This window comes from Fulmarus glacialis, unplaced genomic scaffold (genome assembly GCF_000690835.1).
Source record: "Fulmarus glacialis isolate BGI_N327 unplaced genomic scaffold, ASM69083v1 scaffold13197, whole genome shotgun sequence".
Lineage (NCBI taxonomy): Eukaryota > Metazoa > Chordata > Aves > Procellariiformes > Procellariidae > Fulmarus > Fulmarus glacialis.
In genome coordinates this window covers 1,412-15,889 of record NW_009223868.1, presented here as the reverse complement: position 1 = coordinate 15,889, position 14,478 = coordinate 1,412, and the positions used below count along the sequence as shown (strand labels likewise).

Here is a 14,478-nt window from a genome sequence, read left to right as displayed (position 1 = left end):
TATCTGCAACTTTAAAGGAAGACGATTAATATCTAGCAGCCGACTTCACTATGTGGCATATATCTGCACTGCTGTAGACTTAATGCTTCAGTATATGAATCGCCCATCTGGTGAAGGCAGTGTTTGGATAATCAATTATCCAGAAATATACACTCTGGACCAGACACAAGTAATTATAAATGTTACTTCTTATAGTCTCATCAATGGCATAATGCTTAATCTCTTAAGCACATTAGAGTGTTAGTTGGTCAGAAATGCATTATCATCTGCTTAAGTGAGATGATGTGGATCTTTTTCTGGGCAATACAGAAATGTAGTACACTGTGCTAGGCTAGAATTTAATTAACTGATAAATAGGTTGTCCTATGCGTATCTGAATAACTGGAATATTTAAATTATACTAGCTGTCTAATGTCCTGTGTACTAATTTTGACAAATGTCAAAAAAAATCCATACAGAATTGGCTGAATACATGATAAATTGGCTGCTGCTGCTTATGCAAAGTGAGCTGGATTATCAGAAGTAATTGGTGTAATTTAAACCCAGCTCATTTTAACTGAAAAAGGTTAGGGAGCACCCACATGATCAGTTCAGCAAGCAGACCTAAGGAGGAAGGTAGTGATTTCCATTAATACAGACAAGCAGGATAAAACACAGCGAACAGCCCCAGCTGATTCAATAGGTTTCCATTAATTATTCAAAGTGTAAGCAAACTCTTCTTCATGATGCAGTTACCAGTGAATTTTGAGCAAATTTTGAATCTTGTTTAAAAGCAGGTAACTGCCTTGTTTTGTCAGGTACCTCTTGATTAAAAACCTGATATGGAAAAACTAGGGAGTGGGAGTGCTTGGATTTGATGGTTGTACTTGTCTCAGTCTGTTCAGCTACAGCCTTGTCAGAAAATGAGTGATTAATCTTGATTACATGACGGAGAAGAAACTGCAAATTCTAGTTTGCATTTATTTTTAACACGTCCATAAGCACAAGTGGTACATTCATAGTTTGTACTTTAGCTAGAGATCTTATGTTGCAGTTACGCATGTGACTTATGACTATTGTGTTCACAGTCTTACCTTAATTTCTTTTCTAGGGAAAGCGCGTGTGCAGCAGCTAGCAGAGAACACAAGATATTTCAGGAGACGGCTGAAAGAGATGGGCTTTATCATCTATGGAAATGAAGATTCCCCTGTTGTGCCTCTGATGCTGTACATGCCAGCAAAAATTGGGTAGGTTTAACAGGATAACTTCTCATCCATCTTCTTTAAAGCTAGGATGGTACAAGAATATTAAGACTTTTCTAAATATAGGAAAAGACTGGTTTGATTTTTGATTTTATGATCATTACTGAGTCTTACAAAACATAGAAACTTCCTATAAGTGATCTTGAGAAACTCAAGGCTTGTAGCTTGGGGCAGCATGAAAGCACTTCAGGGAAGCAATTTTACCACTACATGCCATGTTTTAAAAGTTACGTGGTTTTTTTTTCATTTTATTTATATGTAAAGTGTATATATGTGCTAAAGAGAAGCTGAAATTGAATGGAAAAAAAAAAGTCACTGGAGGAATCTTTCAACCAGCTTCTGGATCAGAAGCAGCCAACATTTCCACAGATGAACTCTGAAAATTAAAAAAGAAAAAGCAGGAGGGTGGGACATGATGAGATGTAACAACCTGTATTTGATGAATCCCAAGTTTTTTAAGAGGTCAGGATTTAATAGCTCAGGTATTGTTATTGTAAATACTAATAGAACTGTAACACATAGCTTTATAAACGCTTATGGACTTGTGGGCTGCTGTGTGGATAATTAAGGCTAAAATTCTGCAAGCAGGATATAATGTATATATTAAAAATTCTTGCAACATAAACAAAAACCTGACTTCAGGGATAACTTGGCTTTGATAGCTGCTTTTCAGTGTCCGTGTATAATGCAGTGCTCAACCAACGCTTTCAAATTTGGAAAGCATAGCTTCATTTTAAGCTGTACTGAACATCTCTAGTGCTCTTCTAGCTCAGTTAGGCTTCAGTCTGGCAAAGCACTGTGGTTCTGTGAGGGAACAAACATCTAGCACTCTGCATGAAGCTAGATATAGTCTTCCTCCACCCTTCTCAGTATAACCAAATTTAAAAGGCCTGTAACCTTTATGGGTGTAGAGTCTGCTGTGTGCACCATCCAGCACACACGAGGCATACTGTTTCTACCGCCCAGCTGCTCTACCAGTCAGTACAATCTTTTCCCTGGAAACGTTCATGGAAATGTTTATTAGCTGAGCAGTTGGGCCAGTAACTTACTTAAAAATGAGCAAGAACACAGAGCTCTGATGAGAGTTGTCCCTTAGGATCTACATCAGGTCTACTTCATCCTTTCTTTCTCTTGTAGTCTGTTTTTAAAATAGTTTGAGAGTAATAAATGGATACAAAATGAAGTGTATCAGGATGCACCTATTTATAAGGAAAATAGTTGTGGGAGAAGTAAAAGGCAGAAAATTTAAAAACCTAGTAAAAGGATGTTATTTTTATACATCCGTATAAGCCTCTTAAGTTCATTGCTACTTCTTAAGACTAGGTCAGTTCAAAAAGGATTAAACATTTCCTGTGGTCTGTAGAAACACCCACAATTGTACTGCCATTATGGAAAGGATCTAGATCTTCGTGCCTCTCATCGCATAAGTCACAGCCGCTAACTTCTTTAATCCCCATAAGAATTCGTTTTGTTGAAGATGCTGTGTGACAGTTGTTTGAGGTTTTTGCACCTTCCTTAAAAATATTTGGTATCAGATTAGATGATCTCAATTTACTGTGGCAATTCAATGGTTCCCATGATAGGCACTTAAAAAGTGGTACATTCTGGGACACCGTAATATACTTTAATTGAATTAAATTGGTGAAAACAAACCATCTTGAAACTGCAGAAGCATCTGCTTTGGGGAATTGCGGCATGGGGGGATTCCTTGTATAATCAAACTTCTGAGCCAAAATCCCCATTTCCTATCGGAAAGATTTCCAAGCTTAGGTTACAAAACCATTTAGAAACAGCCCGCTAAAAGACCGGTCTCTGCCACATATAATCTTTCAGCTTTGTTAGAACTTAATACAGCAAAACCTTTTGAGGAGGACCACCTTGAGATTGAATTAAAAAAAGGCTTTTGTGAACAGGCATTCTGCCTCTAAAAGAAAGCACTGGAAGCTCCAAATTGTGGTCTTACAGGCTTGCTTCAACAAAGGCCTCTATGGCTTAACGTACTGAGACCTTCATGCTGCTGCTGGTTTGCCTCCACTGGTACCATTCTGATGATCTTTCTTGTTCTCTCTGGCAGTGCGTTTGGGCGTGAGATGTTGAAGCGGAACATCGGTGTTGTGGTTGTGGGCTTCCCTGCCACCCCCATCATCGAGTCCAGAGCCAGATTCTGTTTGTCTGCAGCTCATACCAAAGAGATGCTTGATACGGTAAGTGTCTCATCTTGTCTTCCTTTTGCTCATGCCTCCTATAAACAGATAAAACAATTGTCTATTTTTTGTAGACTGGTTCAATGTTTGGTACACAAACTAGTTGAACCTAATGTTCAAAGCCTTGTGTAGTAGAGCTGGCAATGATTCCATCTCTCTTTCCTTGCTTCAACAATGCAGAATGGCTGCCTACAGTAAATCTCAGGGACTTTCTATTCTATTTTAAATGATGCGAGAGACAGTCTCATTCCTTTGAGACAATGCTTTTTCCCTTCTTAAGAGGCTCTACCTTCCACTGAATCTTTTAGAAGGAAAAAATTCTGCTTCTTCTGACCCTAGATGCAGAAGGTAAGAAAAAGAAGCCTGAGAACCTCCAAAACATCTATATTCTTCTCAAAAGCAAGTGCAAACCTCAGCACATGATTACCAGTGAGAATTTTTATTCCAAAGATTACTATTCCAGCTCTTGTTTACAGCTTCAGAGCACTGTATCTTAAATGATCCTGTCCTAAATGAGTCTGTGCCACGTGCAATGTCTTACTGACTCCAGCCTGCACTAAGTTTTTTAGGAATGGAGGTCCCCTCTAAGGAGGCCTGCATGACAGTTAGGAGATGCTGTCTTAAAAATTAAGGATGGAAGTTACTCTCTAATATAGTTGAAAGGGGATTATATGAATAAGCCTGACTATCCTTATTACACTTTGGTGTGGTAACTACATTAATTTTTGAGTCTTCTGAATAATCTTCTTTGATGGACATGTGCATGGGCTGTCTTAGGCTCTGTCAAAGTTCTCTGTTGTATTTTTTTCCCCGCTTTGCTGTTCTATGACTCAGAACCTAAGCTAGGTTGAGTCTTGACTTTGGACTTCAGGAGAGTAGACTCTGTCCTGGTCAGAGACCTGCTTGAAAGAATCCCATAGGATACGTTCCCAAAGAGAAGTGGTGTCCAGGACAGCTGGTTTGATTTTGTTTCGGTTCCCGCCGCCCCCCCCTCTCCCCCCCAGAAGAATGGTCCATCCTGACTTACAGGAGAGCAAATGTAGTGGGAAGCTTGCATGGATGAACAAACCAACAAAAACATAAAATGGAAGCATATAAGAGGTGCAAGCAGATACAGGTGACCCAGGAGGAATAGAGGCACAGTCCTGAGCATGCAGGGATGGAGTCAGGAAAGCCAAAGCCCACCTGGAACTGAGTCTGTCAAAGGATATGAAATGCAGCAGTCAGGGCTTTTATGGGGCTATTAGTAGCAAAAGGAAGAGTAGAGAAAATGTGGGGCTGCTCCTGAATGGCATAGGGATCAGATGACAAATGACATGCAAGAGGCCAGGGTCTCAGTGCCTTTGTTGCCTCAGTCTTTCTGATGAGACTTGCCTTCAAGAATCTTGGGCCCATGAGGTCAGTGGGAAAATACGGAGCAACAGAGACTTACCCTTGGTGTGAAGGAGGATCAAATAAGGGAACATTTAAACAAACTGAACATACACAAGTCCATGGGACCTGGTGGGATGCACCCACAAGTGTTGAGGGAGCTGGCTGTCACTGCAAGGCCACTCTTGATTATCATCTTTGGAAGGTCATGGTGATTGAGGGAGGTTCCTGAGGATTGGAAGAAAGCAAATGTCACCACTGACTTCAAGAAGGGCAAGAAGTGTGATCTGAGGAACTGCAGGTTGAGAAGCCTCACCTTGATCCTTGGGAAGATGATGGAGGAAAAAATCCTTGAAACTATTTTCAAACATTTTGTGGACAAGAAGGTGATTGGGAGTAGTCATCATGGAGTTACGAAGGGGAAATCATGCCCAGTGTCCAGATATGATCAGGTGGTAACACTTCAATACATGAACAGCAAATGGGACGTAAAAACAGATATTTACTAATGTCTTGTAAAAAAAAAAAAAAAAATTCAAACTTTTCACACTTCACTGCCACAGAACTTTCAAATCAACAGCTGAAAATGGCTCTTTTATTTCAGTTTTGATAGGAAAAATAGTAAGGCAGTGGTGTGTGCAGTTTGGTAATGTATATTTATGTCGTTCTGTATCAGTTAAACAACTTGCCATGTATCTGTGATGCTGTACTTGCTGTTTCTGAGTTGTTTCTGTCTTGTAAGACCTGAGAGATTCTGCCCTGACACTCCAACAGCGGACTGCTTAAGGAGTTCCTTCCGATAATTATCCCAACTCAGTTGTTTCTGTTCCAAATAAAAATTCTGAAACCCTATGTTTGGAGAAGACCCTCTCCTTCCCTTCCTTTCCCCCCATATAAAATGAATAGTATCACAGACTTGGTTCAGAGCATGGTAATAGAACTGAGCGCATTGATACAATGAGGGAGCAGAGACTTCTGGCCAGGTGGGCATGTGGGGATGAATGGGAAGGAGGTGGAAGGAAGGAGAAAAAAGAAAACTGAAGTCTCTGAAATCATATTGCTGCAAACTGAGCTACAACTGAAACCGTGCAAACTTGATGTGCTGGCACTACCTGAGCAATCATGCAGTCTTGCTGTTGGTTAGATTCTTGGTCTTCTCTCTTAGTGACTAGCTGGAGTCTTTACCATAACAAGCTGCTTTTGCAGGGTCTCTATAAGTACTAGCTCTCTTCCAAAACCAGTCTGTAACTTCTATTACTCTGCTTAAAAAAGCTCTTTTCCTGTCAATTCATTTACAAGTCTTTCTGCTTTCCAGAAAATGTTTCAAGTTTTGTGCATTTAACTCTGACGACTCATTTCTAGAGTACCTCTGTAGGTGCTAAATGCTCTAAATGGAGGAAATGCTTGTTTAATATTTTTGGGCTTGTCTGCCTAAGAGAATTAATCCAGGACAAAATGAAGTGTGAATTTTGAAGTGAATGAAGAAATCCTGATTTAGCTCAGTATGTGGAGGCTTTATTCCAAGTTAGTGTAATTCACTTCAAGGTTCAAAACAGCTGCGTGCTCTGAACTCAGAACATTGGCAAGAGGAGTTAATAAGGAGCAAGTCTTTGTGTCAGTGACTTTGTGTTGTGTTTTCTTGTGATGCAGTGAAAGGGGATTGATTTCAGGCAGCTAATCATTAAGGCAGCCCTCAGATCCGATCCCTCTGCTGAACTGTGGCAACAATATCCAGGAGGAAAAAGAACTGAAATGAATAGACTTGGAGAGAGCTGGCAGAGAGCTTCTTCAAGTCAGTGACAGAGAGGAGAACTTGGTCACCCAACTGTGTGTGTGCATGGATGCTAACTAGGGCTGTTACGGCATTTTTTCTAAACAAAATGTATCCAGGTTTGGAGCACGGGGGTGAGAAGCTTGTCTTGTAAATGCTGATATTTGTAATGCTTCCTTGTTCTTATTAAATAAACCCACATGATGGGGAACAGTTCTCAGTTACAATTTTAACCATTTTATGTAAATAAAACTTCCTTGCCTGAAAATATTTGGCTCAGGATCAGAGTGAAGTCCCTCATAACCTGCATCCCTGTGGGCTGGTGCTTTCTTTAGAGTGATGAAAAATATATTACACTCTCCTGAAGTCAGAGTTCACCAATGCCATTTCCTTTGTAGTCTTTGCTGGTCACATGGTCCTTTTTGTTTTAAATTAATAAAATCCTAAATCTGCATTCAAGAATAACAGTTAACAGACTCTTTCAACAGAAATTCAACCTTAAATTGTTTCCATATGGGATCTTTACTTAAAGCTCTGGCAAACTGTGCCCACACTTTTGTTTGGTTTTGTTTTTTCCAAGGTCCAACTTCTGGGTTTGTCGTTCCCCCAGATTTTAGAGTGGAGAGGTTCTTGCTGCCAGATATAACAAGCATGAGGGGCCATTGTTTAAAGAAACAAAACCTGAATCCATCCAGAAAGGAAAAGCATGTAGGGATATTAACTCCAGTCTGCCAACTAGTCTCTAGAGACAGGCATTTGACCCAGAACATGTTAAAATTGGAGCATTAATGTTGAATTAGTGGCATTCTGAAGGAATGCTGAATGTACCTATCTGAATAAATTTACAATTCAAGAGAGTGCAGAATGCCAACCTTTGAGTTCAAAAATCACATTGGTCTTGGAAGTCATCTTCTGAACTCATTTCTTTGTCACTTGCCTATGTAAGATAATTAGCATCACATACTGTTGCAGATTTGTCTGCAGCAACTGATTCATTTTGTACCTTGCTCCAGGAGTGTTCTGTAGAGAAATGAATTGAAGTTTAGGTTTGGCTTTTAAAAAACCCTATTGTAAACCAGTGTCTTATCAAAGAGATTGCAGCATAAAGAAAGTATGATTAACTGAGCCGGGACTTTCCTGATTTCTTATGCTAGCAGATGTTTGATCTCTAGTAAACTTCATAACATTTGCATTTAGGTCAAAACGGTGAAAGGTTTTGTTAGCTCACTAGCAGTGTTCTGGGCCATCAGTTGCCTGAGTGTTGCCTTTGTGGCAACCTCAGTCAGTGGGACTTGCTTTCTAGGGTGAAAATGCTTGGGATTCTACCTAGAATAACTTTTTTTCATTCCCTGGACTGGTTGGCAAAAACCTCCCATGCAATGTTGTTTATGATAGAGCCTTGCTTCTCTTGTTGTATATGGACAATGCAAATTAACCAAATATAGATATAACAAATGCACCAATAGAACTGGTTAGCACAATATTGCAGTTTGCCTTTTGCTATCTTGCAATTTAAAAAACACAGTAGGTCAGAGATGGTATACTAACACACGTTGTTTTCATACTGAATGATACATAAAGAGGAGTCAGACCTCCACGTACACGGGGTTTTTTCTGCTTCAGCTTTATTACCTCCAGGAAGGGAGGAACGTTGTTCTTGGTTTTTCTGTCTATGAATAGTCATGGCATTTTTTGGGATGACCGTGAAATTTGAGTTAGTGTTGCTGGATATTATGATCCTGCCTTGGAAGTGAAGTAGTCAGGTGGGTGCAGAGTCACTCTGTTAAGTGACCAGTGCTGCTTACTTGGTCTCAAGACTTCTGAATGCTAAAATCAAAACCAAATCCTATGCACCTCTGAAGCTACAAACTTCCAGCGCAGTAAAATCTCACTTAAGTAAAATGGCTGTCAGAGTAGTCTGCAGGCATGCAAAAAGGAAGATGTGCTGATAACTTGCTTGCATCTGTCTCCTCTGCTGATCTACTGTGGTCTCTTTCTCAGGCTTTAAAAGAAATCAATGAAGTTGGGGACCTTTTGCAACTGAAATATTCCCGTCACCGTTTGGTACCTCTCTTGGACCGGCCGTTTGATGAGACAACATATGAAGAAACGGAAGACTGAAATCCCTCCATGTGCCTTGGTGGGAGGGACACACCCCGTGGGACACTCCGTGGCACACAAGCTACAGTGCCCATGAACAACACCCTTATGACTGCTTAGCATAAAAGACATTTCCTCACAATACTGAAGTGGCCACATCAGCTCTAAATGGCATTTTGTAAATAGGGAAAGGAGAAAAAAAAGCTTTGATTCCTGTGTCTTTGGGGTCTGGCCCTAGAGGTGCTTGGCTTTATTTTTTCTTGTTGCTTTTTTTATTTATTTGTCTCAGTGAGTTCACAGCAACCCAAGTTGGTTATGGCTGATCAGCTCAGACTTTGTATGCACCATTAGCCTCCCAAATGCTGGCTGAGATGTTGTGAGCATGTGTGACGCTGGCATGGCAGCACTTCCAGTGTCACTGCTAGGTGTCTGACCTTCCCAGTAAGCTCACTTACTGTCTGTTCTTGGAGACTTCCTAGAGAAACTGTTGATTGCTAACTTTGACGTATTTGACAAGATGGATAATCAACTAAATTTTTTTTTCTTTTGCAGTTACTTGTGTTTAAAACTTGAATTTAGCCTTTTTAAAATAAATGTGTTGTTGACATGTCACTGACAGGACCATTGTTCCCAAACATTATTTAGTTTTGTAAGCCACAGGCAGAAGGACTTCTGGAACTCTAGCCTCTTTTCCTTCCCAGTATGGATACCAGATTGTCTCCTGGTTTTGACACTAATTGTCCTCTTGATATAGGGTAAGTGATGGAGAGGGTTTTTGTTACTTTTTTTTTTAAATGGGCTCTGTTTTGTCATCTTTCTGACATACTTCTCTTTTAAAAAAAAAAAGAAGGTTTTCGTGTGCGTTGCTTTCTCATCTTCAGGTTAATTTCTCTTGCTTTAGAATTATCATAAAACCATGAACCAAGTTGCTGCTAAGTTCTAGAAGGGTGCTCTTGGGATTGAGTAAACCATAGCAAGCCTTGTGCTTCTTGTTAAGACCAGAACCTCTCAATAAGCAGGCCTATACAATGGATGACTATTAGGAGAACCACTTATTTCATGCAGATCTGTGAAAGACTGATTGCCACCCTTTGCCACGCTGATTCACTGTTTCTTGTCATATATGAAGTGTTCTTCATTCGCCTTGTTGTGCAAAGCTTTTGTGCAAAGAAAATAGACAGCTTGGATCTTGTATCATACATTACATTTCGGTGAGCTAACAAAGTCTCAGTTGGCAGCTGCATGTCTGTGTAGGCCTTCCCTGAAGAGAGAATAGCCTCACAATTGCATTCAGTTTGAGATCTTCATTCTTGTTCATTTCTGTTACTGTGAGATCAAATTAATGTTCACTGAGCCAGTTGCTGTTTGTAAGTTCCACACTGTCTTACTCTGATCAAAGTTTAAAATAGATACCTTTGCTCTAGCACACCTTAGAGGTGGTCTGCTACTTAGTCAGTGCATCTTGAATTCTTTCAGTGAACAGAATGGATCATTGAAGAGGTACCAAAAATTTTATAACAGGAGTCAGTTGCAGTATAGTTTTTCTGTATTTTATACCTTGGACATATAGGGTTTCTGCAAAGATAGTAAAACTTTAACATTGTGTCAATTGGGTTGGGCCAGCTCTTCAATTTGGGTTAGCATGATGGTTTTTACAGGTGACTGGAGTTTTTTAAACAGATTCTTCATCGTAATGCTAAATCAGAGTGCAGCTCAAAGCTATTTACCTGGTGCTGAAAAAAAATTAATAATTTTTTTTAAGTTCTTTTATGTTCACTCTGCAACTAACAGGGAAGGAGCGCTTTGTTTGGTCACTACAACCAAGCAGTTCTGCAAATACATGTGGTGATTTAAAGCAGAATTGGCTTCTATTTTATAGAATATCTCTCTTCATGCATTTATAGATCTTGTTCCGTATTAATGTAACGGAACTTCAAAACACTGGTTCAGTTTTTTACCATTGCATTTCAGAAATCTAATTAGATGAGAAGAACTAAAATTGACTGTTTCAAAATAGGCCCAGATAACTGTTTCTGTCTTAGTCCACTAATGTTGATTTGCTTGCCTTCTGGAGCAAAGTATGTGCACAGTCCAAGAAGTCTGTAAACTGTATGTGCAACTTTGATAGCTATGGAGTAGTCTCATTTGTTCAGCCACAGAGTGAGTAAACTGCAATTATATGAGCTTACTTTCTTGCCTGTGTTCTGCCCAGGACTAGCTCTAACATTCCAGCAGATGACCTGCTTTCTGACTTCAAGAAGCTTTACCTCAAAGAATTACTGCTTTTTTTTGTTTCTGGATTGTAGTAGGGAACCAGAGGAGGTTAGTGCAGAAATCCTGACTCCAGCCCTGGTCCTGTTGACTTGATCATGGAATGGTTTAAGACTGGACAAAACCAACCACCTTGAAGGCATAGGCACAGGTCAGTAGGGAGCTGTTCTGAGCATTCCCAGATGTACAGCGTGCTTGTGTCTGCTGTGTAGTCAAGTCAGTTTGAAAACCGTGATGTATTAAGTTAGAAGTGGGTTATCATAGATTCTACGAGTCTCGAGTCTTAATCTTGTCTCTGGGATTCAATTTTAGGACAGCTTGTCTTTAGAAAGGAGAAAAACATCTGGGTAAATCTGAGTAATTCAGATAACTCCTGTATAACACTTCTGAAATTGTCAGTGTTTTAAAATTACTGGTCCCCATTGGGATTCCAGTTGCACTTGATGAGGAAATTGTGTTCATGCTAAAATTCTGCCATTTAGTATCTTTCTGCTGTGTCATGCTGTCTGCGTATGACTTTGAATTCTGGGTTGCAAAGACATTTCAGAAATCATTCAGGCAGTTGGTAGCATTTGCAAACTGCTTGGTTACATTTCAGCCCTGCCATATCCTTTTTGGGAAGCAACCCCCTCTCTCAGGAGGTCTTTTATTCAAGGGAACCTGGTTTGCTGAAGTCTAGTACTGTTGAAGCTGCTTCTGAAAAAGTAAAATGTTACAAGTCCAAGATTTTGCACTTTTAAGTCAGTAATTCACTGAGCATGAAAGCCAGGAAAATCTTTTCACATCTACTAAAAAAAACTCCGCTCCCACAGCTGAAGGAGCAGACCACTACTGGTTTGTACTAGGCAAACTACAGCATGTATGCTGTCATGGTATGTGTAGGATGGATTGCTGCTTTGCTATTTATGTACTGACCAGAAATCTGTCTCCTTTTTGTCCTGGCAGTAGAAGTGAATGAAAGAACCAATCCTGAGAGATCACAAAGGAAGAAAAGCTACTTAAGAAATAGACTTCAGTCCCTGCCAACTTTTCTGAGACATTCTAATTGAAAATGACTCCTGGTATTTCTTAAGAGATGCAAAAGAAAATGAAGGCTGCTTTTGAACAAAGGATTTTGCCCTGTACTGTACATTGGCTAAACTTACTCATAAATATACAATAGTTACCTTCCCAGTACCTCTCTGAAGAACTTAGCAAGCAAGATTTTGCCTCTGCTGAGTGGAGTGAAGAGTTTAGAACCATTAAGTTTTCAAGGCTGATACTCTTTTACTCTTAAGAAAATTGAGAAGCTCCTATTACTGAGCATCAGCGAAGAGTGAGAGATCTGCTTCTTGTTAGAAACAGGCCTTCCCAAGTAGACCTTTGTCTTAAGGAGCCTGATTCATAATTTTTCTTTAGTTCTTTGGCAGAGAAGAAACCAAGGGTTTTTGTGTCAAAATATTCAGGGCTTTTTTTTTTTATTATTACACAAGACACAAACTTTTGTATAGTATCTGTTTATATGGTATATTTAACTCTTTGTTTAGTTTCTGTATTTTTTCCCTTCTCAGTAGCATCGTTAAAGAGCTGTTCTGATTCTTGGGTTACTGGTGTAGCATGCTTCTGCTTTAGGCAAAGACTCAGGAGTGAATTGACTGAACACCTTACTGTGATGAAGTCGTTCAGTGAAGGAATTGCATCATCCATCCTTCTCTTGCTGTTTCCTCTAAGAGTGCAGAATTGGTACCTGCTGTCAGAGCTGCACTTTCACACAGAGCAGGAAAGGGAAGTGTGCCAGTGAAATCAGTGACCCAGCCCTATGCTGTGTGGATGAAGAACCGATACAGCAGAGGTGGAGAAAGGGGCAGTCAATCATCACTTATTCTCAGCTGTACAGAGATCTTTCATGTGTACTCGAACAAGCATCCTTAAGATAGGAATGCATCTTTCAATGCCCAAAGGGACATTCCTCTAAAACTTTTCCACACCAAGTAAATACTTCCTCTCCTTCTGTGCAAATTTTAATTTCTTTACCTCTAAGAAGTATTTGACTTGCAGCTGTTTGCTCGTCCAGAAGCCATGTTATCCATTCAGGCAGATCATAGGAAAGGCTGGAGGAAAGCCTGTGAGCATGAGCTCTCCATTTCATCTGAGAACACCTCGCAGCATTGGTTCTGGAGCACTATGCATGAGCCCCCTTGCTGCATCACGGAGAAGGAAACTTGTGGAGATTTATCCCAATATACAATGCTCAGTCAAAATTTATACAGTTTATATATACAGTTTATATATATTATTTTTACAGTTTATACTTAGTGTCAAGCATGCTGGGATCTGTGTGGGTGGCACCTTCTGCACAGAGATCTGAGGTACCTGTGGTCTGTTCTGTTTTAACACTAGTGAAGCACTGAGCTGTCTGGGAATGCCTAGTATGACCCCTCAGCAGGTGCATCGCTGGCTTCGGCACTGAACCTGGCACCCAAGTGGCATTGGACCACTATTTCAGAAAAGCACCAGTCATTTGACCTGTGTAACTTGAACATGATTTTAAAAGAAAGGAAAAAAATAAAAAAAAAAAAAAGAAAAGAAAAGAAAACCAAAACCCAACTCAGATGCCATTGTGATGGCTTGTATTCCTGTAAACATCCCCAGCCTTGCAGTTGTTCACCTGTTCAAGGATTTGGATATGAAGCTAGAGCGCAACCATGAAGTGTTTGTATGAAGTATTGTGCTTTATCTTTCACCAAAAAGAGAAGCGTTTGGTGCAGACACTGGAGCTGTTGTGTTTACATCCCCAAAAGGGGCTGGGTGAAGGAGATGATGACTGTGCTGTGTGTTGAAGGCCTTAAACTGTGACTCTTGGTATGAAGAATTGAAATTAAAACTGACCTTGAAGAATGCAGTGGATTTTAACCCATGGAGAATACTCTGTGCTCTTAGTTAAGCAATATGTACTGCTGTTTTCTTGGGAGGGAGGGAGAAGTTCAACTCAATTTGTGTTTGACCCTGGCTAGCAGCCATTTAAGGAGCAGAAGAGGTGTCTGTATGTGAAGGCCAAAAATAGTGCAGTTCTCTGCACTGATGTTCCTACGTAGCAAGCATCAGTAACTTGTTCCTGGGCTGCTGAAAGTTGGAGAATTATTGAGAGGGTCAGGGACTTCAGAAGTAGTGGCAGCTAGCAGATTAATTTTCTCAACAGTAGGTGAACAAGCCTCACTTGAGTATGCCACGGGTTGGTGCCATTCTGAAAATACCCATGGCAAAGTGAAACATGCACCAAACCATCTGACTGCTGTAAAGCATTCTTTTTTTTTTTGTTTTTGCCAAATCTCATCCTGTTCAGACAGTATTTCTGTTACCCCCTATCGGTATATTAAGCTAAATGCATCTCCAGCCTTCCAATATTATTAACTTCAGACCAGTTTGAGAGAGATCAGAGGAACGTTGGAGCCTGAGGCTTTAGGCTAGCAGCCCCAAAGCCAATGGTGGCCCACATTTCCACAAGCCCTGGGCAGAATTACCAAGTCACAGCACTTAGTCT

General features: G+C 40.2%; 1 protein-coding gene across 1 annotated transcript in view; it reads left to right on the top strand.

The window, feature by feature from the left end:
• Window positions 1-9,299, top strand: part of LOC104079807 (serine palmitoyltransferase 2-like) — a 62,311-nt gene extending 53,012 nt beyond the window's left edge. The window contains 3 exon segments of the mRNA XM_009581962.1: window positions 1,091-1,226; window positions 3,316-3,445; window positions 8,589-9,299. Of these exon segments, the coding sequence (XP_009580257.1) occupies window positions 1,091-1,226; window positions 3,316-3,445; window positions 8,589-8,708 (386 nt within the window). The 3' untranslated portion in view covers window positions 8,709-9,299.
• Window positions 9,300-14,478: the final 5,179 nt, after the last annotated feature.